Genomic DNA, 25,926 nt, shown 5'->3' with positions numbered 1-25,926 from the left:
TCGACATTGAGGTCCAACAATGCCTCCAATGTGCCAGTGCAGACTTTGGTCACCTGAGGAAGAAAGTGTTCGAAGACCAGGACTTCAAATATGGTACCAAGCTTATGGTCGACAGGGCTGTATTGATACCCGCCCTCCTCTATGGCTCAGAGACGTGGACCATATACAGTAGACACCTCAAAGCGCTGGAGAAATACCACCAACGCTGACTCACCAAGATCCTGCAAATCCACTGGGAGGATAGACGCACCAACGTCAGTGTTCTCGCTCAGGCCAACATCCCCAGTATTGAAGCACTGACCACACTCGACCAGCTCCATTGGGCAGGCCACATCGTTCGCATGCCCGAGACGAGAATCCCAAAGCAAGCACTCTATTTGGAAATCCTACATGACAAGCGAGCCCCAGGTTACCCTCAAAGCCTCAGTGATAATGTGCAACATCCCCAGCGGCACCTGGGAATTTCTGGCCCAAGACCAGCCTAAGTGGAGGAAGAGCATCTAGGAGGAAGCTGAGCACCTCGAGTCTCGTCGCTGAGAGCATGCACAAAACAAGTGGAAGCGGAAGGAGCATGCGGCAAACCAGACTCCCCATGCACCCATTTCTTCAACGACTGTCTGTCCCACCTGTGATAGAAACTGTAATTCTTGTATTGGACTGTACAGTCACCTGAGAACTCACTTTTAGAGCAGAAGTAAGTCTCCCTCAACTTCGATGCCTATGATGATGATGATACTAATTTCAGCATCAAACAGGCAAATCCATAATAACATATTGAATGAAGTGCTCAAACGGCTAGAGAAGCACAGAGTAAGAGTGACTGCTCGCAAATGTAAGTTATTTCAAAACTCAGTGGAGTACTTAGGGCACAGAATAGACAAAGGTGGTTTACATCCAAACAAGGGAAAGCTGGATGCAATCGGAAATGCACCCACTCCCAAGAATGTCACTGAACGGCGAACATTTTTGTGTCTTTTGAACTATTATGGGAAGTTGCTACCAAATTTGGCTAGAGTGTTACATCCACTGAATGAACTGTTGTAAAAACAAGTCCATTGGAAGTGGTCAGAAGAATGCGAGGCAGCATTCAAGGAGCGCAATAGCCAACTGGTAGAGAGCACCATGTTAGTACAATATGATGTATCTAAGGAGATCAAACTAGCATGTGATGCCTCCCCATATGGAGTTGGTGCAGTGATCTCTCATGTACTACATAGTGGGGAGGAGAGACCAATTGCTTTTGCTTCAGGCACTCTCAGTGCCAGTGAGTGTAATTATGCGCAAATCGAAAGGGAAGCTTTGGCATCAATTTTTAGGGTCAAGAAGTTCCACAAATACTTGTATGGTCGTAAGTTTACCATCATTACGGACCATAAGCCCCTGACAGCAATCCTCCATTCAACGTCCCCAGTTCCAACCTTAGCTGCAGAGATGGACTTTGATTTTGTCAGCATATACATATGATATTGAATACAGATGATCAGCTGATCACAATAATGCTGATGCTATGTCTAGATTGCTTTCCCCATCACAAGTTACACACAATAGGGAAGAACTGTTCTATTTTTTATGCACTGATGAACTGTCAGTCACAGCTGAAGAGATTGGTAGAGCAACCAAGCGTGTCTCAGTTATGTCAAAGGTGTATGATTATAACAGAAATGGCTCGTCAAACCAGGTATCAGAGAAAGATATTCATCCATTCTTCATTCGTAGGAATGAATTATCAGTTGATAAAGATTGTATCATGTGGGTGCAAGAGTGGTTATACCAAATAAATTCAGCTCCAAATTATTAGGAGATCTTCATGGGAATGTGTTTGACCAAGAGTTTTGCACACAGTTATTATGGTAGCCAGGTCTAGATAAAGATATAGAGTACATCGTTAATCATTGTACAACATGTCAATTGGTAAGCAAGAAACCACCATCAGTACCGTTACAGCCATGGAAATAGCCTCCCAGGGTGTGGCAAAGGTTACATATCGATTTTGCTGAGCTAGAAGGACAGCAATTGTTCATTGTGGTTATTGTTTTCATATGGCCTCCCCAGAAGAAATTGTGTCTCATAATGGACCACAATTTTCTTCAGAAGAATTTGCATAGTTCCCGAGCAAAAATGGTGTGAAACATACCAAGGTTCCACCGTACCACCCTGCTTCAAATGGTGCAGCAGAGCACACAGTACAAATTGTAAAATGTGCCCTCATCAAACAGATGTTGAATCCATATCCAAAGAAATGACAGCTGTCATTGGACCACAAATTGACTAATTTTCTAATTACTTATCGTAATACTCCTTATACAACTACTGGTAGAACACCAGCAGAGTTGTTTCTCAAACAACAGTCACAAACCAGATTCTCGTTGTTAAAATCAAACTTGGCACAGTCCGTAGAAGTGAAACAATTAAGACAGAAAGAGAGTCATGATAAAGGTAGAGTAAAAGAGAGAAGTGTGAAATTAAATCAGAAGGCGGGAGTGAAGAACCATCACCATAAATGGTTAAAGTGGTTACCAGGAAGAGTGGTGAAGATATATGGTCCTCAAACATATTTGGTCAAGATGTTTGATCATGGACAGGTTCGGTTTGTTCACATTGATTATATTTTACCTACAGATATGGAAGGAGTTGAAAGTTAGAATGATTCGATTATTTCTGACTCATCAGATAGTCTTATTACAAGTACAGTACCAATAGCATACCCTACATCAAATGTACTAGAAACAAGTCCAAGAGAAAGTCAGAATTGAAGTCTGAGTCCGAGTCGGGGAGACAAATGTTCTGAAGTTGTAAAGAGTTCAAATGTAAATCAAAGGCATCCCTAGGAGGAAATCTTTACTCAGGATCAGCCTAGAATGAGTCTAAGTTTAACACCATGTTTGGGTTTGACATCATGAATACAATAGAGAAGGAAGTAAAGCTGAAATTGGATAGCAAGAATTTAGAAAGCGAATCTGTTAGACAGAGGAAACCAGGGTTAGTAAGTAGTAATCAAGGAGGTCTTCCTGTGCTAGATGTTTTACACTTTAATGCAAGGAGTATAGCGAATAAGATGGATGAGCTAAGAGGACAGGTAGACACTTGGGAGTATGACATTATAGCCATTACAGAGGCATGGCTGAAAGACGGGCAGGTTTGGCAGATCAATATTCCTGGTTACAGGATTTTTAGACAACTCAGAGAGGGAGGTAAAAAGGGAGGGCGGAGGGAGGTCGCAGTATTGATTAAAGAAACTATTACAGCAGTGAGGAGGGATGATATGTTAGAGGGATCATCAAATGAGGCCATATGGTTGAATTGAAAAATAAAAAAGGGGCGATCACACTGCTGGGCACGTATTATATACCCCCATACAGTGGGAGGGAGATAGAGGAGCAAATAAGTAGGCAAATTGCTGTGAAGTCCAAAAACTATAGGGTAGTAATAGTAGGGGATTTTAACTATCCTAATATTGATTAGGATAAATATAGTCTGAAGGTATAGAGGGTGCAGAATTCTTAAAATACATTGAAGAGAACTTTTTTAGTTAGTATGTAACAAACCCAACATGAGAGGGGGCGGTTTTGGATTTAGTTTTGGGGAATGAAGCTGGGCAGGTGGAAGGGGTATTTGTGGGAGAGCATATTTCAGTCAGATTCAAGTTAGTCATGGATAAGGACAAGGATAGACCGGGAATAAATGTCCCAAATTGAGGAAAAGCTAACTTTGCTAAGTTGAGAAGTGATTTTGCCACTGTGGACTGAAAACAGCTACTTGTGGGTAAATCAGTGTCGGAACAGTGAGAGACATTCAAGGAGTAGATCCGGAAGGCTCAGGCCAAACATGTGCCCTTAAAGAAAAGACTGGGAAAAATAATTCAAGCGCCTCCTGGATGTCTAGAGACTTGCAGGGGAGGATTAAGAAAAAAAGGGACTGCTAAATACTATAGAATCTTTGGAGGAATATAAAAAGTTAAGGGGTAAAATTAAAAAGTATATTAAGAATGCTAAGAGAGAGCATGAAAAATTCTTGGCTAGTAAAATTAAGGAAAACCCTAAATTGTTCTATAACTATATTAAGAGCAAGAGGATAACTAAAGAAAGGGTAGGGCCTATTAGAGACCATGAAGGTAATCTTTGCGTGGAGGTAGAAGATGTTGATACGGTTCTTAATGAATACTTTGCATCTGTTTTCACAAAGGAAAGGGGCAATGCAGATACTGCTATCAAAGAGGAGTGTGATAAGCATAGTGAGAGAGGAGGTATTAAAGGGTTTGGCAGCTTTGAAAGTAGATAAGTCCCCAGGCCCAGATAAAATGCAACCCAGACTGTTGAGCGAAGTAAAAGAGGAAATAACAGAGGCCTTGACCATCATTTTCCAGTTCTCTTTGGATTTGAGCATGGTGCCAGAGGACTGTTAATGTGGTACCCTTGTTTAAGAAGGGAGAAAGGGATAGATTGAGTAATACAGGCCTAACCTCAGTGGTGGGAAAACTATTGGAAAAATTCCTGAAGGACGGGATAAATCTACATTTAGAAAGGCAAGGATTAATTATGGACCGTCAGCACGGATTTGTTAAGGGAAGATTGTGTTTGACTGATCTGATTGAATTTTTTGAGGCGGTAACCAGGAGTGTCGATGAGTATTGTGCATACGATGTAGTGTATATGGACTTTAGCAAAGCTTTTGATAAGGTTCCACATGGTAGACTGGCCACAAAGATTAAAGCCCATGGGATCCAGGGCAAAGTGGCAAGTTGGATCCAAAATTGGCATAGAGGTAGGAAGCAAAGGGTAATGGTTGATGGATGTTTTTGTGATTGGAACGATGTTTCCAGTGGGGTTCCGCAGGGCTCAATACTGGGTCCCTTGCTTTTTGTAGTATACATCAATGATCTAGATTTGAATATAGGAAGTATGATTAAGAAGTTTGCAGATGACACTAAAATTGGCTGTGTGGTTGATAATGAAGAGGAAAGTCATGGGCTGCAGGAGGATATCAATCTACTGGTCAGGTGGGCAGAGCAGTGGCAAATGGAATTTAATTCGGAGACGTGTGAGGTAATGCACTTTGGGAGGGCTCATCAAGAAATGTATACACATTAAGCGGTAGGCCACTTAATAGTGTAGATGAACAAAGGGACCTTGGAGTGCTTGTCCACAGATCCCTGAAAGTAGCAGGCCAGGTGGATAAGGTGATTAAGAAGGCATATGGAATGCTTGCCTTTATTGGTTGAGGCATAGAATACAAGAGCAGGGAGTTTCTACTTAAATTGTATAATACACTGGTTAGGCCACAGCTAGTGCAGTTCTGGTTGCCATATTATAGGAAGGATGTGATTGCACTGGAGAGGGTGCAAAGGAGATTTACTAGGGTGCTGCCTGAAATGGAGAATTTTAGCTATGAGGACAGATTGGATAGGCTGGGTTTGTTCTCATTGGAACAGAGGAGGCTGAGAGGAGACCTCATTGAGGTGTACAAAATTTTGAGGGGCCTGAATATAGTGGATAGCAAGGGCCTATTTCCCTTGGTGGAGGGGTCAATTACGAGGGGGCATAGTTTTAAGGTTGTTGGTGGAAGGTTCAGAGAGGATTTGAGGTGAGGCTTCTTCACGCAGAGGGTTGGAGGGGTCTAGAACGCTGCTAACTCCATTGCTGACTCCACTGAAGTATTCAATGCCATGGGGAAGTTCTTCTCATTGTAGTGCCCACACCACTATGAGTACATTTTGGGCACCTGCTATAGTAGGAGGGGGGCAAGAAATGCAATACTAAATGATTGTTTGGGTGGCCATTAATGTCATCACATAGAAGTGCAAGCAGACAAGCAGGTATTGGAGGGTCAGTACAAATAGATAAATGAAAGATTTACAGGGTCTTCCAGGCCAGGACCTTAGTCACTTGATGGAAGGCTGAAGCTAAGGTAACTCTTAGTGTGAGCAATACCGCCCCTCTTTCCCACACCCTCTGACTTCAATTACGATGTTTCAGGCAGATGATGTTCTCGCCATCCCAGGTTCCTTCAGAGATTGGCTACTGCTGGGATTCTGGGAGACCTGGTGTTTCTGAGTTCCTCCACGATTCCTGTTCTCACCAGGCCTGTTGCACCGACTTGTAACCTAAATAAACTGTTTTTCGGGTCTATTATTTTGATGGATGATTACATATTACATAGAATTTTACAGCACAGAAATGGGCCATTTGGTCCAATAGGTCTGTGCCAGAGTTTGTGCTCCATACTATCCTCCTCCCACCTTACTTCATCTCACCCTGTGAACATATTCTTCTATTTCTTTCCCCTTAAATGCATCTATGCTATTCACCTCATATGCTAGTGAGTTCCACATTCTCCTGAATTTCTTATTAGATTTATTAGTGACTATCTTATATTTAAGGCAGATCTGCAATAAAATGGTTATGAATCCTTTCTATCGAAAATAACAAAATATAGTACATAGATTGGAATTAACCCTGTGTCTTGGCTAATATTTTCTGAGTGGATAAACCTTGCCAATATCCTGCTCCCCTTGTTCTTTATAAAACTGGGATGGACAGTTCTTTGTCCAGCAGCAAGACCCAGATCATAAAGATATCTTCTTCCTGTTCCTGAGATTGGCTCTTTCTGTTCATTAGCAATATATACAGTAAATCTCAAAACTGCTGGTGATAGTGGGAGTGGCATGATGCTTTTTTTCTGTAATGTGTACAATGACTCTTGTGTTACTGTAAATCAGAGGAAGGGTATTGAAAGCAACAATTTAGAAAAACAAGTCTAGTCGCTAAATTTTGTGCAAAGCCAACTTTAAATATTGGGCCAAATATGTGCAGCTTCAGGTCACATGATCAATAAATGTTGATAAAAGAAACAACTACAGAAAACCTTAACAATTTCAGTTAATAACTGCTTACTAATAGATTTTTTTCCTTTCCTAGTCATGAATATACCAGTGGATATTACAGGATTTCGGCATACTTCTTGGCAACAATAATAGGGGATCTACTGCCCATACGAAGTGTGTCTACCATTATATTTTCATGCATAACCTATTGGATGGTTGGTAAATATAAAACATACAAATGCATTTTAAATAATTAGCATGTGTGTAAAATTACACCTGCTATGTGCTGAGGTTCTTCCAAGTCTGAATAAATGAGTATGTTCAGTGAGGCTATGTTCCTGGTAACGAGTCTTACTTGACAGAAGTATCGATCAGAGAATCAGCCACAGAGGTCAGCACAATTTTTAATATACCCACTTTTCTCATTAATTTGAACCACTGGGAGTGGTGTCTGTATCCAATTCTATAATCTGTGCTTCCATCAAGTGAGATTTTGTACCAGGAGTGTAGCCTCATTGAGAAACAGAAGGAGAGCTTATTTAGTTATGTTATAGATAGCAAGGTTGGAGGTGAAATGGTAACTGGAGATTGGTAAAAGCTCATCATATATAGTGCTTCATGTGCTTCATGTGCTTTCTCAATGTATAGTAATACCAATACACCTAGCAACAATTCCTTAAAGGAGAAAGCATGGGCACTTGCCTCATATTAGTGCCTGCACAACATGATGATGAGAGGATTATTGTCCCTTTAAATTAAATGTCTTTGAAGACTCAGAAGTCCTTGTATGCTGTGTGAAAGGAACACTTGCATTTTATATATCACCTTTCATGACCCCAGGACATCCTTAAGCGCTTTACAGCCAATTAAATACTTTTGGATTGTAGTTACTGTTGTAAAGAAGGAAAACGTGGCAGCCAATATGTGCACAGCAAGGTCCCACAAACAACAATAATGTGATAATGGCCACATAATCTGCTTTTGAGATGTTGGTTGAGGGATAAATATTGGCCAGGACACTGGGACGAACTCCCCTGCTCTTCTTTGAATATTGTTATGGGATCTCTTATGGATTCCTTTAGTGGATGCATTGGTTGTAATCTACCAAAATTTCCTGGATTCTGGAGAGGTCCCAGCGGATTGGAAAACCACAAATGTAACACCCCTATTTAAAAAAGGAGGGAGACAGAAATCAGGGAATTATAGACCAGTTAGCCTAACATCTGTTGTTGGGAAAATGCTGGAGTCCATTATTAAGGAAGCAGTAGCAGGAGATTTGGAAAAGCATAATACAGTCAAGCAGAGTCAGCATGGTTTTATGAAAGGGAAATCAATTTCAACAAATTTGCTGGAGTTCTTTGAAGGATGTAATGAGCAGGGTGGATAAGGGGGAACCAGTGGCTGTGGTGTATTTTGATTTCCAGAAGGCAATCGATAAGGTGCCACATAAGAGCTCACGGGGTTGGGGATAATATTAACATGGATAGAGGATTGGCTAACTAACAGAAAACAGAGAGTCGGGATAAATGGGTCATTTTCCGGTTGGCAAATGATAACTAGTGGAGTGCCACATGGATCAGTGCAGGGGCCTCAACTATTTACAATCTATATTAATGACTTGGATGAAGAGACCAAATGTAATGTAGCCAAGTTTGTTGATGATACAAACATGGGTGGGAAAGCAAGTTGTGAGGGGGACACAAATAAATCTGCAAAGGGATATAGACAGGCCAAGTGAGTGGGCAAACATTTGGCAGATGGAGTATAATGTGGGACAGTGTGAGGTTATCCACTTTTGGCAGGAAAAATAAAAAAGCAAATTATTATTTAAATGGAGAAAGATTACAAAATGCTGCAGTAAAGAGGGACCTGGGGATACTTGTGCATGAAACACAAAAAGTTAGTATGCAGATGCAGCAAGTAATCAGGAAGGCAAATGGAATGCTGGCCTTTATTGCAAGGGGGATGGAGTATAAAAGCAGGAAAGTCTTGCTACAACCGTGTAGTGTGTTGGTGAGACCACACCTGCGTACAGTTTTGGCCTCTGTATTTAAGGAAGAATATACTTGCATTGGAGGCAGTTCAGAGAAGGTTCACGAGGTTGGTTCCTGAGATGAAGGGGTTGACATGAAGAAAGGTTGAGAAGGTTGGGCCTATACTTATTGGAGTTTAGAAAAATGAGAGGTGATCTTATTGAAACATATCAGATACTTAGGGGGCTCGACAAGGTAGATGTAGAGAGGATGTTTCCACTCGTGGGGGAATCTAGAACTAGGAGGTATAGTTTCAGAATAAGGGGTCGCTCATTTAGAACTGAGATGAGGAGGAATTTCTTCTCTCAGAGGGTCATATATCTGTGGAATTCTCTGCGCCAGAGAGCTGTGGAGGCTGGGTCATTGAATATATTTCAGGCGAAGATAGACAGATTTTTGAATGATAAGGGAGTGAAGGATTCTGGGGGGCGGGCAGAGAAGTGGAGCTAAGCGCAAGATCAGATCAGCCATGATCTTATTAAATGGCGGAGCAGGCGCGAGGGGCCAAATGGCCTACACCTGCTCCTATTTCTCATGTTCTTATGTTCTTATATTCTTATGTCCACTCGAGAGTGCAGATCAGGCCTCGGTTTAACATCTCATCTGAAAGACATTATCTCCATCAGTGCAGTACTGTACTAGAAGGTCAACCATATGGGTTGACAGAGTTGTTGTTAGTGTTTGAATACTTTCCTTTGTCATTCTGATAGAGAAAGAGTTTAATATATAAGGAGGTGAGTGAAGGCAATGATGAATGGTAGAAAATATATATTGAGGGAAAGGAAGGAATCAAAGGAAGGAAGGATATGAAGGAAGGAAGGAATGATAGGAAGGAAGGATATGAAGGAAGTATATGAAGGAAGGAAGAATAGATAGGAAGAAAGGTTAGGAAGGAAGGAAACAATAAATATCTGGAGAGCCCTTTCTAACATGTCTCTCACACAACTGAATAGCATTTAGAAGAAAGCTTGACATGTGATTAGACAATTATTCTTGTGCTTTTAGCCTGAAATATCACTCAATCACACATTTTCTTGTCTTTCCATTTTTCATCAATACAACTATACTCGTTAAATTTCCTCTCATTCCTTGTAAGCTCAAATGTATTCCATCCAACTCCTCTTTCCATGAAAACTTATGATCCTCCTTAACACAGTGGGGCCGAAATTCAGGTCCGCCCGAAACGGGGCTCACCTACCGCTTTTTGGCCGCCATTACCGCTGCAATGGTTGTGGTGACCAATCGATGGAAATTCAGCAATTTAAAAAATAAATAACGCCCAGCTGTATTGGCCGGCGGGGATCGTTACTTTGCAGCGATGTGGGTAGGGATCTTGGAGCGGAGTTTGCACGGGGAAATTAGCCTTCTGTTGATTTGGTCTTAACGAGCCAGCTGCTCCCTGGCCTTCTTAAAGGCCATGGTTTGCAACTAGGCCCTGAGGAGAGAAAGCGTTTGAGTGAAGGCCATGGCTGCTGCATCTGTAGCAAGGAGGGCAACCCGTTTTTCCGATGCAGAACTGGAGACGCTCATGCAGGCTGTGGAGGGAAGGAGGTGAGTCCTGTACCCCGATGCAGGCAGACCGACTCGGGAAGTTTTTACTAATGCCTGGCGAGAGGTAGCTGTGGAGGGGCCTCCATTCATGATCGGACCACCACCCAATGCAGAAAAAGGATGAACAACATCATTCTTGTGATGAAAGTGAGTACCTGTTCCACCAACTGCTAACCTTCCATCTGCGAGCCTCTCCATCCTTCTCTCATTTCCCACCTTCGCTATATAGTCACTGAAGCAGCATTTCATTGTTGAGGCCTCAAAACTATATATGTGGGTGTTCTCGCAATGGAGGCTCCCATTCATGTCACAGTTACAGATGCAGGTCAGGGACACACATTTGTGCACTCATTTCTGTCTGATGCCTCATGACACTGCTACTCAGCAACCATTCATTGTTTTGCAGGCCATGGTGGTGGCGAGGCTCAGCTTCAGATACTTATACCTCTGGAGGAGAGGGTCAAGGCATTAGTGGGCACACGTGCTGCCTTCCCTGTGGCCTCCGGTACTGCCGATCTCCCTATGGTCAGCATGGGTAAGTGAAGGCCCTCCTTTAATGCCATCTCTCTCTGAAAGCACCAGTGCCTCCTGTGCTTTTCCTTCCGAAAGTGTGCAAGTTGCAGCCTCCATGCGTCAATTCCCTACCTCCCCCTCACAGCAACCCTTGTGCCATTTATGCTTGCAGATGAGAGGCCGCGTGAGAGCCATGATGAGGGTCCTAGCACTGGTGCCAGTGGGAGGGCAAGGCAGTGCGACAGCCTTGAAGGCAGTGGCAGCCGATACCAGGGAGAGGATGAACTAGAGACTAAGAGGTGTGGCCTGGAGGACAGCCTTGAAGGCAATGACAACCATGGAGATCCTGACACCCTGGAGGACATTGGGGGCTGGAGCCTGGATGGGAGCCTGGAGGCCACTCCATCTGTTGGCCCCATCTCAGATGAGTCAGAGGAAGAGGGGGACAATGCTGACAGCACCGCGTCACTGCTTTCTACAGTCACACGTCAGCTCAGATACTGGGAGTACGCGTTCGGATCTATTAAAGATAGCAGAGGGGTCTGCACAAGGTTTTGCACTGGGGCCTAGCGGGCTGCAGCATGGTGACGGGCATAGGGAACATCTGGTGCCATCTCTCCTGGTGCGAGTGCGCACGGGAGTTCTGCTGAAGAGGACTCAGATGAACCCATCGATGTTGGGGGTTATGAAAGAAGGGTGGATCCATGCATTCCCAGATGTCGGGGTCAGTGGCAAGGCTGTCAGAAGTGGTCAGGGGCATGGAGAATTCTGCTTCCCACATTGTCGACAGCTCTGCGCACACCATGGAGCCCATCATTGTCAGTGTGCAGGCGATGGTGGACTCCCTGAGAGACTGTGTGGATCCAGCTATGATGCCGCGACTCATTGGTGATGTGGCAGCTACCATTACAATACAGGCGCAAGTGAATGAGCATATCAATGCTGCTTTGGAGAGGATGGCCGCAGCCTTGGAGGCTCAGAATGCTCTAATGCACTCTGGGAAACATCCACAGAGTGTCTTACTGCTATCATCTCTGGTGGCTTTGAGACTGTGGCTACTCTCATGTAGTCTCAGCTGGATGCCACCCAACACCTCAGAGTTGCCTTTACAGCTGGGTCCACCACGGGCCACAGGGGACCTTCTGATGTGGCGCCGCAGCACCGACCTGAGCTCCCTCAGATTGGTGCCACTGGTGGTGTGCTTCTCCCAGCGAGTGATGCAGGCTCCTCAGACCAGGATCCTGATGATGTGTTCTCAGGATCACACCATTCCTGACCCCAGACCTGTCACTCCGCTATTGCCTCCAAGCATGGAGTCGCCCGAGCCAAAGCCGACTGAACCCTCCAAGGAGGGTGCTGCCTCGTCTCCAGCCGGTCCTTCCAGGACCAGAGCTGGTCGAGAGTGTCCTAGTACATCTGTAGCTTCTACACAAGAAACATAGCAGCCTTCCCAGACCCATGAGGCCGCCACAGGAGAGACACTGCGGGGTCATCTGCAAACTTGGAGATATTACATTCAATTCCTTCATCTAAATCATTAATGTATATTGTAAATAGCTGGGGTCCCAGCACTGAACCCTGCGGCACCCCACTGGTCACTGCCTGCCATTCTGAAAAGGACCCATTTATTCTGACTCTCTGCTTCCTGTCTGCCAACCAGTTCTCTATCCACGACAATACATTACCCCCAATACCAGGTGCTTTAATTTTGCACACTAAACTCTTGTGTGGGAGCTTGTCAAAAATGTTTTGAAAGTCCAAATACACCACATCCACTGGTTCTCCCTTGTCCATTCTACTAGTTACATCCTCAAAAAATTCCAGAAGATTTGTCAAGCATGATTTCCCTTTCATAAATCCATGCTGATTTGGACCGATCCTGTCACTGCTTACCAAATGCTCTGCTATTTCATCTTTAATAATTGATGCCAACATTTTCCCCACCACCGATGTCAGGCTAACTGTTCTATAATTCCCTGTTTTCTCTCCTTCCTTTTTTAAAAAGTGGTGTTACATTAGCTACCCTCCAATCCATAGGAACTGATCCAGAGTCGATAGACTGTTGGAAAATGATCACCAATGCATCCACTATTTCTAGGGTCACTTCCTTAAGTACTTTGGGATGCAGCCTATCAGGCCCTGGGGATTTATCGGCTTTCAATCCCATCAATTTCCCTAACACAATTTCCTGACTAATAAGGATTTCTTTCAGCTCCTCCTTCTCGCTAGACCCTCGAATCCCTAGTATTTCCGAAAAGTTATTTGTCCTCCTTAGTGAAGGCAGATCCAAAGTATTTGTTCAATTGGTCTGCCATTTCTTTGTTCCCCATTATAAATTCACCTAATTCTGACTGCAAAGGACCTACATTGGTCTTCACTTATCTTTTTCTCTTCACATATCAATAGAAGCTTTTGCAGTCAGTTTTTATGTTCCCTGCAAGCCTCCTCTCATGCTCTATTATCCCCCTCCTAATTAGATCCTTTGTCCTCCTCTGGTGAATTCTAAATTTCTCCCAGTCCTCAGGGTTGCTGTTTTTTCTGGCCAATTTATATGTCTCTTCCTTGGATTTAACACTATCCCTAATTTCTCTTGTTAGCCATGGTTGAGCTACCTTCCCCTTTTTATTTTTACTCCAGACAGGGATGTACAATTATTGAAGTTCATCTATGTAATCTATAAATATCTGCCATTGCCTATTCACTGTCAACCCTTTAAGTATCAATTGCCAGTCTATCCTAGCCAATTCATGTCTCATACCGTCGAAGTTACCTTTCCTTAAGTTCAGGACCCTAGTCTCTAAATTAACACTGTCACTCTCCATCTTCATAAAGAATTCTACCATTTGGTAGTTGTGTATAATGTGAAATAATGCATTTCCAAACAATCATTTCCATCCCTCTCATTCATCTGCTTTCAAGGCCAAAGAGTCCAAGGATCAATTGTAACTTGTATCACCTGGTGTTAATGGGACAGAAATTACCTCAAGAAGGGATTGGTAGCTTTACCATCCTCTTAAGCCCAACAATGTGGCCAGTGCCATTTGTAAAGTGGCCTACCTCGGTGCCCAAAACACCTGGCTGTTTCAGGTGGTAGGCCCATTCAATATATAAATTGAGATTCTAGGACTCTGATTGTCATTTTGGGTTTGAAATGGTTGAAGTGTTGCACCATGCATATTCTGATCAATTCCATGTGCAATTGATGAGAAGAGGCCCAGCCAAGGTAAGTTTTATATTTTAGTTGCGACCAGCAGTAGCAGCAATGCTCCTCCAAAGCAGTTGGGAGTGGGAATATGGCTGCAGCCATGATAAACAGTCTCCGGCAGTCAGTGGACTTGGGATTCCCTCATCAATTGTGTTTAGAATTGCCAAGGGCTGAAGATACTGCAACAATCGCAGTGGGATTGGAGATACTGGGGCTGGAGATTCTCTGAAGATCAGGGGGAGGCTGGGGCTTGGGAGGCCCAAGGACTCTTTGTAGGGCCTAGGGGAATTCAAAGAGAAGGAAGATTTTTGGGCAATCAGCTCCTCTGACTATGTCTCAGCGCAGGTCTCTCCCCACATTGACGTTAAAATTATGATGTGACGCTGATGACATCATCGGGCCGTTAATACTACGGTGGCGGGAAATGCGGCGGGATGGAGTTGGGATTTTGAATTTGATTAATTTAAACTCCCCAGCTGAAATAAGGGCAATAATGAAGTCCCCCACTGCCACCCTCCCTCCTATCCCTCCCTCCCCACCACCACATCACCCCACCACCCCCACCACCCCCACCCCGCCACCACCTTGGTTCTTCACTTTGGTTTCTCAAAGTTATAATGCAGAATATAAAAAACAAAACCTAAACAAGTAAAATGAGAAAGACAGACAAGCTTAATTGTGTACCCAACTAAAGAATAATATAGAAATTTTCTATCTGCAGGTTATCAGAGTATTCCTGCCAATTTCTTCTTCTTCATGCTTACTCTGTTACTGACATCATATGCATCTACATCCCTGGCCATGGCCGTTGGTGCTGGATTGGATACAATGCCTACCGCAAGCGTGATAATCAATGCCGCTTTTGTTTTTACATCTGTAAGTACTTATATTGTGTGATCTAAAGGCAATACTTAAGGGAAGTGAATTTTCATTATATATGTTATCCCTTGCAGTGTTGTAAGTAATTCTCTATTGGCAGTCCATCTCACTACTGTGGCTAATTCTCTACCTGCTCTCCTTCATATTATCAGAGCTATCTCCATGCTCGCTCGAATTCACACTGCCCTTTAGGTGAGTGCGGAAGCCCATAAGCCTACACCATACAGTCATTAACCATGTTAGCTGACAATTAATGATGCCCGTACTCCCTTCTCATGCCTTGGATGCCTCTTGGCTAAGCAGTCTAGCCCTAATTCCTTCAGTAATTACATTATTCCCAATTCAAATGGCATGGTTGCTGAAAACCTCACAGCTTTCTCCTTCCTGCTTGTACCACAAACCTTCCATACAACCACCAGTTGTTGACTTAGTGACCCACTCTGTTGTGTTTAAAATATCTTGGTCTGGATTTCCCATCAGGGCAGGTTCCTTGCTGCAAGTGGATGGGACTGAGACTTATAATCATACACTGAGCCTGCCTTGACCACAACACATTTTTCTGTGTCAGGGTTGTTTATATATGCAGGGCAGGCTCTGAGTGGGATCCCCACCAGTAAGAGAGAGCCTGCCACTGTTAGTGGAGGATGATGCACCCAAAGAGGAGTAAGCCAGTTAAAGGGGTAGAAGTGCCCTGAAAAGGTGAGGAAGAATTTTAGTTTCATCTCTGACTGAGCCAAGCCCTAAACAAGGTATCACTTTGGGGCCAAAGGAGAGGGAAGGGTGCCCACTGCTGGGCCCTTTTACGCCTTCTGTTGCTACCCAGGGATACTGCTACCCGTCCCCGGTGGTCCCTGGGATCAATGTAGCAGTGGTGGGCGGGATGGAGATCAGCGAAGTTCCAGGGCCTGCCTCAACACTGTCATTTATTTTTAGTATGGGGTCGGTTGGCCTATTTCCCTCCATCAGAAAAGGAAGGAAGTTGAGATTAGCGGTGGTAGGGTCCCCGCCGAAATGTACTGCTTTTATTTTACCACTATTCTGCTGAGTGGTAGAGTAGAGGAAAATTCAGTTCCTAATCTCTCTGACCTCTCTTTTGTGTTCTGCCTAGCAGTACCAACACAGACTCACAGTGCAAGTAGTTCACTAGTTGAATGGCATGGTGGATCCAATTTTCCACTTATGCGACGCTTTACTGGCATTTATGAGCCCTTAAATTGACCGATGCATTTGCCTAACTCCTGGTGGCCTCAAGCACCATGCAAGATGGGTTTGGAGCAGTAAATTCACTCTTGATTCTGCTGATGGTAGGATGGGAACTTCAGTGCTGGTGCAGACTTTAAAAGGCTGCAGGCCGGTAAAGGGGAACATCATTTTTTGAGTAGCAGAGAGTGGAAGTTAACTGAAGGAGCAGCAGCTTCAGGCAGGGGAGAATGAGATCAGCTGCAGAAGTGCTTCCAGATGCTCCAGTGCACCCATGAAGGCAATAAGGAATTCAATGTTGGGCACTGAGAATAGGAATCTGAGAATAGGATAATGTCTCAAAACACTCAAAACACAGAAAATGAGGTTGTATTCCCTGGAATTTAGAAGATTAAGGGGTGATTTGATCGAAGTTTTCAAGATATTAAACGGTTCGGTGACAGGTCAGCTGTTAAATTTTATTTATGATAGACAGCGGGTCAGGATCCCCCTGACAACCCGCTGCCACACTACTTTCCCAGGTGTTGGGTCTGTCAATGGTGAACAGATCAGTCGCGCAGCGGCAGGGGAGGCAATTTAGGTGATTAAGACCTTGTCAAGAGGCTATTAAAGACAATTTTGAGTTGTACTTAGCATTTTACCAGATTTTCCGCAAGGTTCACGTCGCTCGGCAATCACGTCAGGTAAGTAGATCGGGTGTTCAATCGGTATCCATTCTTCTGATTACTTGACAGCTGTAAATGTGGTATAAAAGCTCCCATTTCACAGCTGTTTACTTTCAAATCTCAGAAGCTACAGCTTACAGGATTTGGAAAACATATTTGAGTTTTATGTAGGTTGGAAGCATTTGGAGTAAACTCTCTACCCACTATCACCTCCTTGGACAACCTCGTTCCCCATTGACAGATTGCTTCTGTCATCTCAACTTCCCCTGCTATATATTACATCAGAATTGGCACGATTTATACTCTCTCACTTTGGTCCTCGGAATCTGATGTCAATCAGCCACAACAGCAGCAGAACCAGGCACAACAACAGCACCAACAACAAGAGCGCCAACCTTCTCCTCAACCATCTGATAATGCACAGGGCAGAGGGCATCAGTGTAGTGCTGGACCATGTTGGAAGTGATACCCCCAACAGAAACAAATCTTCTGGAATTTTTTGAGGATGTTTCCAGTAGCGTGGACAAGGGAGAACCAGTTGATGTGGTATATTTGGACTTTCAGAAGGCTTTCGACAAGGTCCCACACAAGAGATTAATGTGCAAAGTTAAAGCACATGGGATTGGGGGTAGTGTGCTGACATGGATTGAGAACTGGTTGTCAGACAGGAAGCAAAGAGTAGGAGTAAATGGGTACTTTTCAGAATGGCAGGCAGTGACTAGTGGGGTACCGCAAGGTTCTGTGCTGGGGCCCCAGCTGTTTACACTGTACATTAATGATTTAGACGAGGGGATTAAATGTAGTATCTCCAAATTTGCGGATGACACTAAGTTGGGTGGCAGTGTGAGCTGCGAGGAGGATGCTATGAGGCTGCAGAACAACTTGGATAGGTTAGGTGAGTGGGCAAATGCATGGCAGATGAAGTATAATGTGGATAAATGTGAGGTTATCCACTTTGGTGATAAAAACAGAGAGACAGACTATTATCTGAATGGTGACAGATTAGGAAAAGGGGAGGTGCAACGAGACCTGGGTGTCATGGTACATCAGTCATTGAAGGTTGGCATGCAGGTACAGCAGACGGTTAAGAAAGCAAATGGCATGTTGGCCTTCATAGCGAGGGGATTTGAGTACAGGGGCAGGGAGGTGTTGGTACAGTTGCACAGGGCCTTGGTGAGGCCACACCTGGAGTATTATGTACAGTTTTGGTCTCCTAACCTGAGGAAGGACATTCTTGCTATTGAGGGAATCACCAGACTGATTCCCGGGATGGCGGGACTGACCTATCAAGAAAGACTGGATCAACTGGGCTTGTATTCACTGGAGTTCAGAAGAATGAGAGGGTACCTCATAGAAACGTTTAAAATTCTGATGGGTTCAGACAGGTTAGATGCAGGAAGAATGTTCCCAATGTTGGGGAAGTCCAGAACCAGGGGCACAGTCTAAGGATCAGGGGTAAGCCATTTAGAACCGAGATGAGGAGAAACTTCTTCACCCAGAGAGTGGTGAACCTGTGGAATTCTCTACCACAGAAAGTTGTTGAGGCCAATTCACTAAATATATTCAAAAAGGAGTTAGATGAAGTCCTTACTACTAGGGGGATCAAGGGGTATGGTGAGAAAGCAGGAATGGGGTACTGAAGTTGCATGTTCAGCCATGAACTCATTGAATGGCGGTGCAGGCTCGAAGGGCCGAATGGCCTACTCCTGCATCTATTTTCTATGTTTCTATGTTTCTATATTTCTAACATAGAGATTCCTCAACATGACTCTCTAGCAGTGCTTCAGGAGGCTCAGGCTATTGTGCCAGGTTGTCGCAGACATTTGCAGATTGCCGGAGCAAGACCAGCAGCCCAGAGGAATGGGTGGACACCCCTTACCAGCAGCTGTCAAAGTCACTCTGCTCTCACCTTCTTCACTTCAGGCTCCTTCTGGGGATCTGCTATAGACATTTGCGGTATTTTGCAGTCGACCACCCACAGATGCATCACACAGCTCACCGATGTCCTCTTTGACAAGTCCGCCAATTATATCCACTTTGCCACTGATGAAGCCAGTGTTATTGAATTCTCGGCGTTGTCGCTCTGGCTGGCTTCCCACGGGTGCCAATCATCTCATAGGCAGTCCCTCGAAATGAGGATGACTTGCTTCCATGCTGAAAAGGGATAAGTTCACAGGTATTTCAATGATGGACCTCATCGAAACATAGAAACATAGAAAATAGGTGCAGGAGTAGGCCATTCGGCCCTTCAAGCCTGCACCACCATTCAATAAGATCACGGCTGATCATCACCTCATTCCGGATCCTGAACTACATCTTGAAGGGTGGAAGATGCCTGTGCGTGGATTTTTGTAACATGTTGTGGCCGTTGCACCCCAGCCACCGCACGGGCTTGACAGAGCTAGGTCTTGGTCTAGTGGCAAGGATTAACCAAGATGACTAGAGACCAGCTCTGCTGCATGGACCTAGTGCGCACACATATCGCAGTGTGGGCTGGCCTGTGCTGCCCCTGGGCCCTCGCCTCTTCTGCGCCCTGAACTCTCACCTCTCCTGGACCTCAATCACATCCCTCTACGAACTCTTGCCGCTCCTTCGCCCCGACCTCGCCACTCCTCCTGTACCTGCCCACACTGCAGTCAGCTGTCGCCCTCCTGTAGCAGCACACGCTGCTCCCTGCAGTGATATGCCACTGCACGCTGCTCCCCCTAATGGCCTCAGCCTGTTGATGGTCTTGCAGGCCGGGACCGCACCGATTTCTGAGCCAGGCCGCCGCACGCTGCTCCCTCCCAGCAGCTGGGCCTGTGTCTCCGGCTCTCTCCCTTCAGCTAACCCATTCCCTCAGGCCGCCACGGATGCATGGCGTCATCGACTGCACATATTTGGCCATTAGGGCACCCCATAATAACCCATCAGTCTTTGTCAACCGCAAGGACTTCCACTCCCTTAACATGCAGCAGATCTGCAACCATAGGAAGATCATCATCCATGTGTGGGCAAAGTTCCCTGACAGCTGCCATGACTCTTACATCCTGCACCTGTCCATCTTCTCTCAGGTCTTCGCACCTCTCAGGTCTTTCTGGCTGGCTACTTGAAGATAAGGGCTATCACCTGAAGGTGTGGCTCCTGACACCTTTGAGGATTACAAAAAACGAGGCTGAGGAGTATTACAATCAAAGCCATACCTCCACCAGAAGTGTCATAGAGCAGACAATAGCATTGCTCAAAAAGCACTTCAGATGCCTGGACAGGTCTGGAGGAGCCCTTCAGTATGCACCAGCCAGGATCTCGAGAATCATCGTGGTCTGCAGCTCCCTGCACAACATAGTACAGCAGTGAGAATTAGTGCTGCATGAGGAAGAAGGAGCAGAACGACAGCCTCTTCAGAGGAGAAAGAGAAGCAGCTTGAAGTTGAAGACAGGGATGAGGAAGACCTGGAGGAGCCAGCAGTTCGAATGCGATCAGCACACGACCACATTGCTACCTGTTGGGCCAGGGATGGCCTCATCATTGCCAGATTTAGTTAACTTTATGCAGCACAGACATATGGCTGCCACATGCATAGACATGTTGGCATCACCCCACCGCAACACCATAGAGCATCCCTACAATGACCAGTCCATTCTTTTCACTGTCACAACAATTGCTGGAGCTAAACTGAGCCTTGACTGTTCACTCTGCTACTTCCAATTATGCACACACATTTGGCAAGGACTAAACAGTTTCAGAAATAAATGATTTAATAGAACAAATTAATAGAACATAAACTTCACAATAATATTTAAGAAAACACCCAACCAACTACCCTTGTGACTATTTGTGTGGGATCTTTCTTTTCCGAGTGCTTCTACGTGGTGCTACCCCTGTGGCTTCAGCAGAGGTAGAGGTAGAGGCAGCCTCCTTCCTTCCATGCTGCGCCTGTTTAGATGCCTTTGGCGGTGGGTCTCTGAGTTTTGGAGCATGTGAGGGCCCCGCCAAAGTCTGCTCCTCCTGCAATTGTGCAGGTGCAGACTCAGCCATCACTGTCCGGGCAGCCTCTGAACAAGGGGTTGGGAAGGGGATGGAAATATGAACGCTTGGAGAGGAGCCCCACTTCCATGTCCCCTCCCACCATCATCCCTCTCATGGGCCACCTGCATTTCTCTGCTAGCAAGTACCTGGAGAACATAGAAACATAGAAACATAGAAATATAGAAAATAGATGCAGGAGTAGGCCATTCGGCCCTTCGACCTGCACCACCATTCAATAAGATCATGGCTGATCATCACCTCAGTATCCCTTTCCTGCTTTCTCTCCATACCCCTTGATCCCTTTAGCCGTAAGGGCCATATCTAACTCCCTCTTGAATATATCCAATGAAATGACATCAACAACTCTCCTAGGTAGAGAATTCCACAGGTTAACAACTCTCTGAGTGAAGAAGTTTCTCCTCATCTCGATCCTAAATGGCTTACCATTTATCCTTAGACTGTGTCCCCTGGTTCTGGACTTCCCCAACATCGGGAACATTCTTCCTGCATCTAACCTGTCCAGTCCCGTCAGAATTTTATATGTTTCTTGAGATCCCCTCTCATTCTTTTAAACTCCTGTGAATACAGGCCCAGTCGATCCAGTCTCTCCTCATATGTTAGTCCTGCCATCCCTGGAATCAGTCTGGTGAACTTTCGCTGCACTCCCTCAATAGCAAGTACGTCCTTCCTCAGATTAGGAGACCAAAACTCAACACAGTATTCCAGGTGAGGCCTCACCAAGGCCCTGTACAACTGCAGTATGACCTCCCTGCTCCCATACTCAAATCCCCTAGCTATGAAGGCCAACATGCCATTTGCCTTCTTCACCGCCTGCTGTACCTGCATGCTAACTTTCAATGACTGATGCACCATGACACCAAGGTCTCGTTGCACCTCCCCTTTTCCTAATCTGCCACCATTCAGATAATCTGCCTTCGTGTTTTTGCCACCAAAATGGATAACCTCACATTTATCCACATTTTACTGCATCTGCCATGCATTTTCCCCCTCACCTAACCTGTCCAAGTCACCCTGCAGCCTCTTAACATCCTCCTCACAGCTCACACCGCCACCCAGCTTAGTGTCATCTGCAAACTTGGAGATATTACTCAATTCCTTCATCTAAATCATTAATGTATATTGTAAATAGCTGGAGTCCCAGCACCCCACTAGTCACTGCCTGCCATTCTGAAAAGGACCCGTTTATCCCAACTCTCTGCTTCTTGTCTGCCAACCAGTTCTCTATCTACGTCAGTACATTACCCCCAATTCCATGTGCTTTAACACCTTGCTGCACATCAGTAGGGCCATGAGGACCCATGTGTATACTGACATTCCTCCTACAAAGGATGCCTCTGAGCCTCTGGTTTCTCTCCTCAATAGATGCCCATTTATTCTCCATTGATGACTATCTATTATGAATTGAAACCATGTGCTCATGTGACTGGCACATTATGTCCTCCATGCAGGTGGCCATCCTATCTATGGAGGAACCTACAGTTGCAGGTGCGTGTGCCATGGTGGTGGTCATGTTTGAGATGGATGCCTTCATTCTCTTCACACTCGCAATCACCGCCGTTGCAAAATCTGTCTTAGCCTCCTGCACTTCACTCCTGCACCCTCCAATGAGCAGTCTCCACTGCTGACACTGTCTCTACCATCTGCTCTTGCTCACTTGTGATGTGTGAGACACCAGGTGACAACACTACTTTATCTCGCGAAGGACCCACCAAGGTGTGTGTATCTGCCCTGGTGCTGGCTTGTCTTGTCTGCAGTGACGCTGCGCCTTCAGAGGTGGAGGCTCCTCTGAGGAGTCCTTTTGGTCTTCCCCCTGGACAGTGGAATGGATCTGTGGGAGAGTAAAGACATCAGTTAGATATATGATATGTCGATTGTATACAGGTACCATGATGAGCAATGAATTTCTCTTGACATCAGATTGCATATGAGTGACAGATGAATGCCATGTAGGTGTATGGAAAATTATTCTGTCACCGGGTTGCTATAATGAGCCCCTCTCCCCTGTGATCATGTAGATAGAGAAGCGTGAAGGAGCAAGAGATGTTGGGGTGAGTAAAGATGTGCAGGAGTAGGGTTGGGAATGCAGGGTGATGGGGATGTGATGACAGGCACAGCAGCATAAAGGTAAGTGCGGCTTTTCCGATCTTAGATGATCATTAAACCGCTTGCAGCACTGTACTCAGGTCCACATAACCACTGACCTGCCCGTCACCTCCTCTGTGATCTGCAGCCATCACCTGGAGAGGCCTCTTCCTACCATCAGTAGGGAAGAGAACCTCCTACATGCTCTGACTCCCTCAACAAGAAGATGAAGGGAGTCGTCGCTGAAGCAAGGAACAGCCCTCTGCCTCTGAGAACTCATTTTCAACACCTACAAACAGTCCCATCACTGAAGCCTCTGAATATCCCAAGTGAGATCAAATGGGGCTATGGCCCCTTTAATTATACTGGCACCAAACATGTCAGCGCTGATGTCAAAGCGGGCTTAACAAGGCCCATTACGACAATATTTTTTTTTCAGCGGGATGAAGATAGCAACGGGCTCGCCTCCTGCAACTGATCTCTCTTGCCATGAACCTGCCCAGGTAGGCGAAATTGCAGCCAAATAATCTGCTTCTCTAGTTGGGGAATCTAGAACTAGGGGACATAGCCTAAAAATTAAAGCCAGGCCTTTCAGGAATGAAGTTAGGAAACACTTCTACACGCAATGGGTAGTAGAAGTTTGGACCTTTCTTCTGTAAGTTGTTAATTTTAATCTGAGATTGATAGATTTCTGTGAATTTGTGAGAGGGTCTGGGAGTAGAAGAAGGAGGTCCTAAGTGACATTATTGGAGTGTCAATGCCCAGAATTTCCTGCAACGGCGAGATTAATGACGCATGCCATAAAATCTCGCTGTTTTGCATGCATTTCTTTTCCCGTGTGTCTATGTTTGTGTTCTTTCTCTCTCCCCTCCCTCTTCCTCTTTTCCTGTTCCTTTTTAAATGCAGCTCATCTGTAATAGCATCCAGTTCTGAAGAAGTAGAAATTAGGTGCCGAGGTGGAAGGAGGTACTTTAAACCAAGGGGCAAATGTAAATAAGTAAATAATCGCCCCGGAGGTAATAGAAAAAGTGACATCATGATTGTCACAGAGAGGAATGGCAGAACCTGAGGAAATTAGAATAAGCATATAGTTAAGTGTCTAGATATCCCTTTGTGTGTTTAGTATCTTTAGTGGTTAGTGTTGAGCTTGAATTAGTAAGGATTTAATATTAGTGCAACTAAATGTAAGTCAAAGAAAAATGTGCTAAGTGATTAAATTCTAACTGCATTTAAAGATGCTCGTAACTGATAAATAGCTAAGTAATTAATCACAGTAACTAACTAGTAATTTATTTAACATTAGCTAAATCCAGCTATTTGATCAATCTAGACCTCAAGTAACCAATTAGTTCAAGAAATAAACTACAAATAACAAACAAATAAATTAATTAATTAATTAAGGCATTGCAGTGCAGATGTCAGGATTGTAATATGTGGGAACTTCAGTCCCACACTCCTGATCTTTGGGCACCCTGTGCGGAGGGGAGCGGGTAGGTCCGAGGGCCTCCTCGTAGGACTGCTCCTGAGCACGGCCAAGGGTGCCATCAGCCGGTCCAGGCAGCGGGCGGTCGAGGGGGCTGTTCAGCCCGACTGCCTGCCTCTCTTCCGCACCTACATCCGGGCCAGGGTGTCCTTGGAGATGGAGCACGCGGTGTCCACCGGTACGCTCGCGGCCTTCCGCAAGAGGTGGGCGCCGGAGGGACTGGAGTGCATCGTCACCCCCGGCAACCAAATTTTAATTTGATTTTATATGTTTTAAAGTTTAATTTGTTTTAATTGCCGGGTTTTAGTGTCCCCCTCCTCTTTTATAGCGGGCACTTGTAAAATTTATGATTTTAAAACACAAAAAAACCACAAAAAAAACTACCAAAAAAATACAAAAAACCCCCCAAAAAAACACAAAAAAGGCCTGAAGAATGTTTGGAGTGTCCCCCAGATCGGAGGGCACTTGATTTAATGTTTATGTTTGCCCCCAAAAAGAGTTGTAGTACGTGGGAGATTGCGGACAACGAGTCTGTCCCAAACTGCCACATCTACAAGAAATGTCTCTGCCATGAGACATTCCAACTTAGAGTTGTTGAGCTGGAGTGCGGTCGAGAGAAACCCCTACACAAAAGGGAGAAGGAGGAGGAATTACTGGATAATTTATTCCAGAGTACAGCAGCTCAGAGTGGGAAAACAGAGTTTGGTAAGTGGGAGAGTTCGGTGAAGTGGGAGCAGGAGGTGTTGCATTGTTTTTCCTAACTTTTTCCACAGAGCGGCAGCATACCTGAATGGGAGCAGATCGAGGCCCAAGGGTGGGGATAAAAGCCACAGCATACGGACAGTGTGATCTCCTGGACTAGTTTCGATTGCCTGGTTGGGTCAGAAAGAACATAAGAACATAAGAATTAGGAACAGTAGGAGGCCATCTAGCCCCTCGAGCCTGCTCCGCCATTCAACAAGATCATGGCTGATCTGGCCGTGGACTCAGCTCCACTTACCCGCCCGCGCCGCATAACCCTTAATTCCCTTATTGGTTAAAAATCTATCTATCTGTATTTGAATACATTCAATGAGCTAGCCTCAACTGCTTCCTTGGGCAGAGAATTCCACAGATTCACAACCCTCTGGGAGAAGAAATTCCTTCTCAACTCGGTTTTAAATTGGCTCCCCCGTATTTTGAGGCTGTGCCCCCTAGTTCTAGTCTCCCCGACCAGTGGAAACAACCTCTCTGCCTCTATCTTGTTGATCCCTTTCATTATTTTCAATGTTTCTATAAGATCACCCCTCATCCTTCTGAACTCCAATGAGTAAAGACCCACTCTACTCAATCTATCATCATAAGGTAACCCCCTCATCTCCGGAATCAGCCTAGTGAATTGTCTCTGTATCCCCTCCAAAGCTAGTATATCCTTCCTTAAGTAAGGTGACAAAAACTGCACACAGTACTCCAGGTGTGGCCTCACC

General features: G+C 45.1%; 1 protein-coding gene across 1 annotated transcript in view; it reads left to right on the top strand.

Annotated features, from left to right (window-relative positions):
• The window catches only part of LOC139255199 (broad substrate specificity ATP-binding cassette transporter ABCG2-like), a 230,621-nt gene that overhangs the window by 172,935 nt on the left and 31,760 nt on the right, over positions 1–25,926 (top strand). The window contains exons 10-11 of the mRNA XM_070873890.1: positions 6,915–7,039; positions 14,844–14,998. Coding sequence (XP_070729991.1) covers positions 6,915–7,039; positions 14,844–14,998 — 280 coding nt within the window. The remainder of the gene's footprint in view (positions 1–6,914; positions 7,040–14,843; positions 14,999–25,926) is intronic.

Source organism: Pristiophorus japonicus, chromosome 3, assembly GCF_044704955.1.
Source record: "Pristiophorus japonicus isolate sPriJap1 chromosome 3, sPriJap1.hap1, whole genome shotgun sequence".
In the NCBI taxonomy this organism is placed as follows: Eukaryota; Metazoa; Chordata; class Chondrichthyes; family Pristiophoridae; genus Pristiophorus; species Pristiophorus japonicus.
Note: the sequence above shows the minus strand (reverse complement) of the source record. Positions and strands in the feature narration are given on the sequence as shown.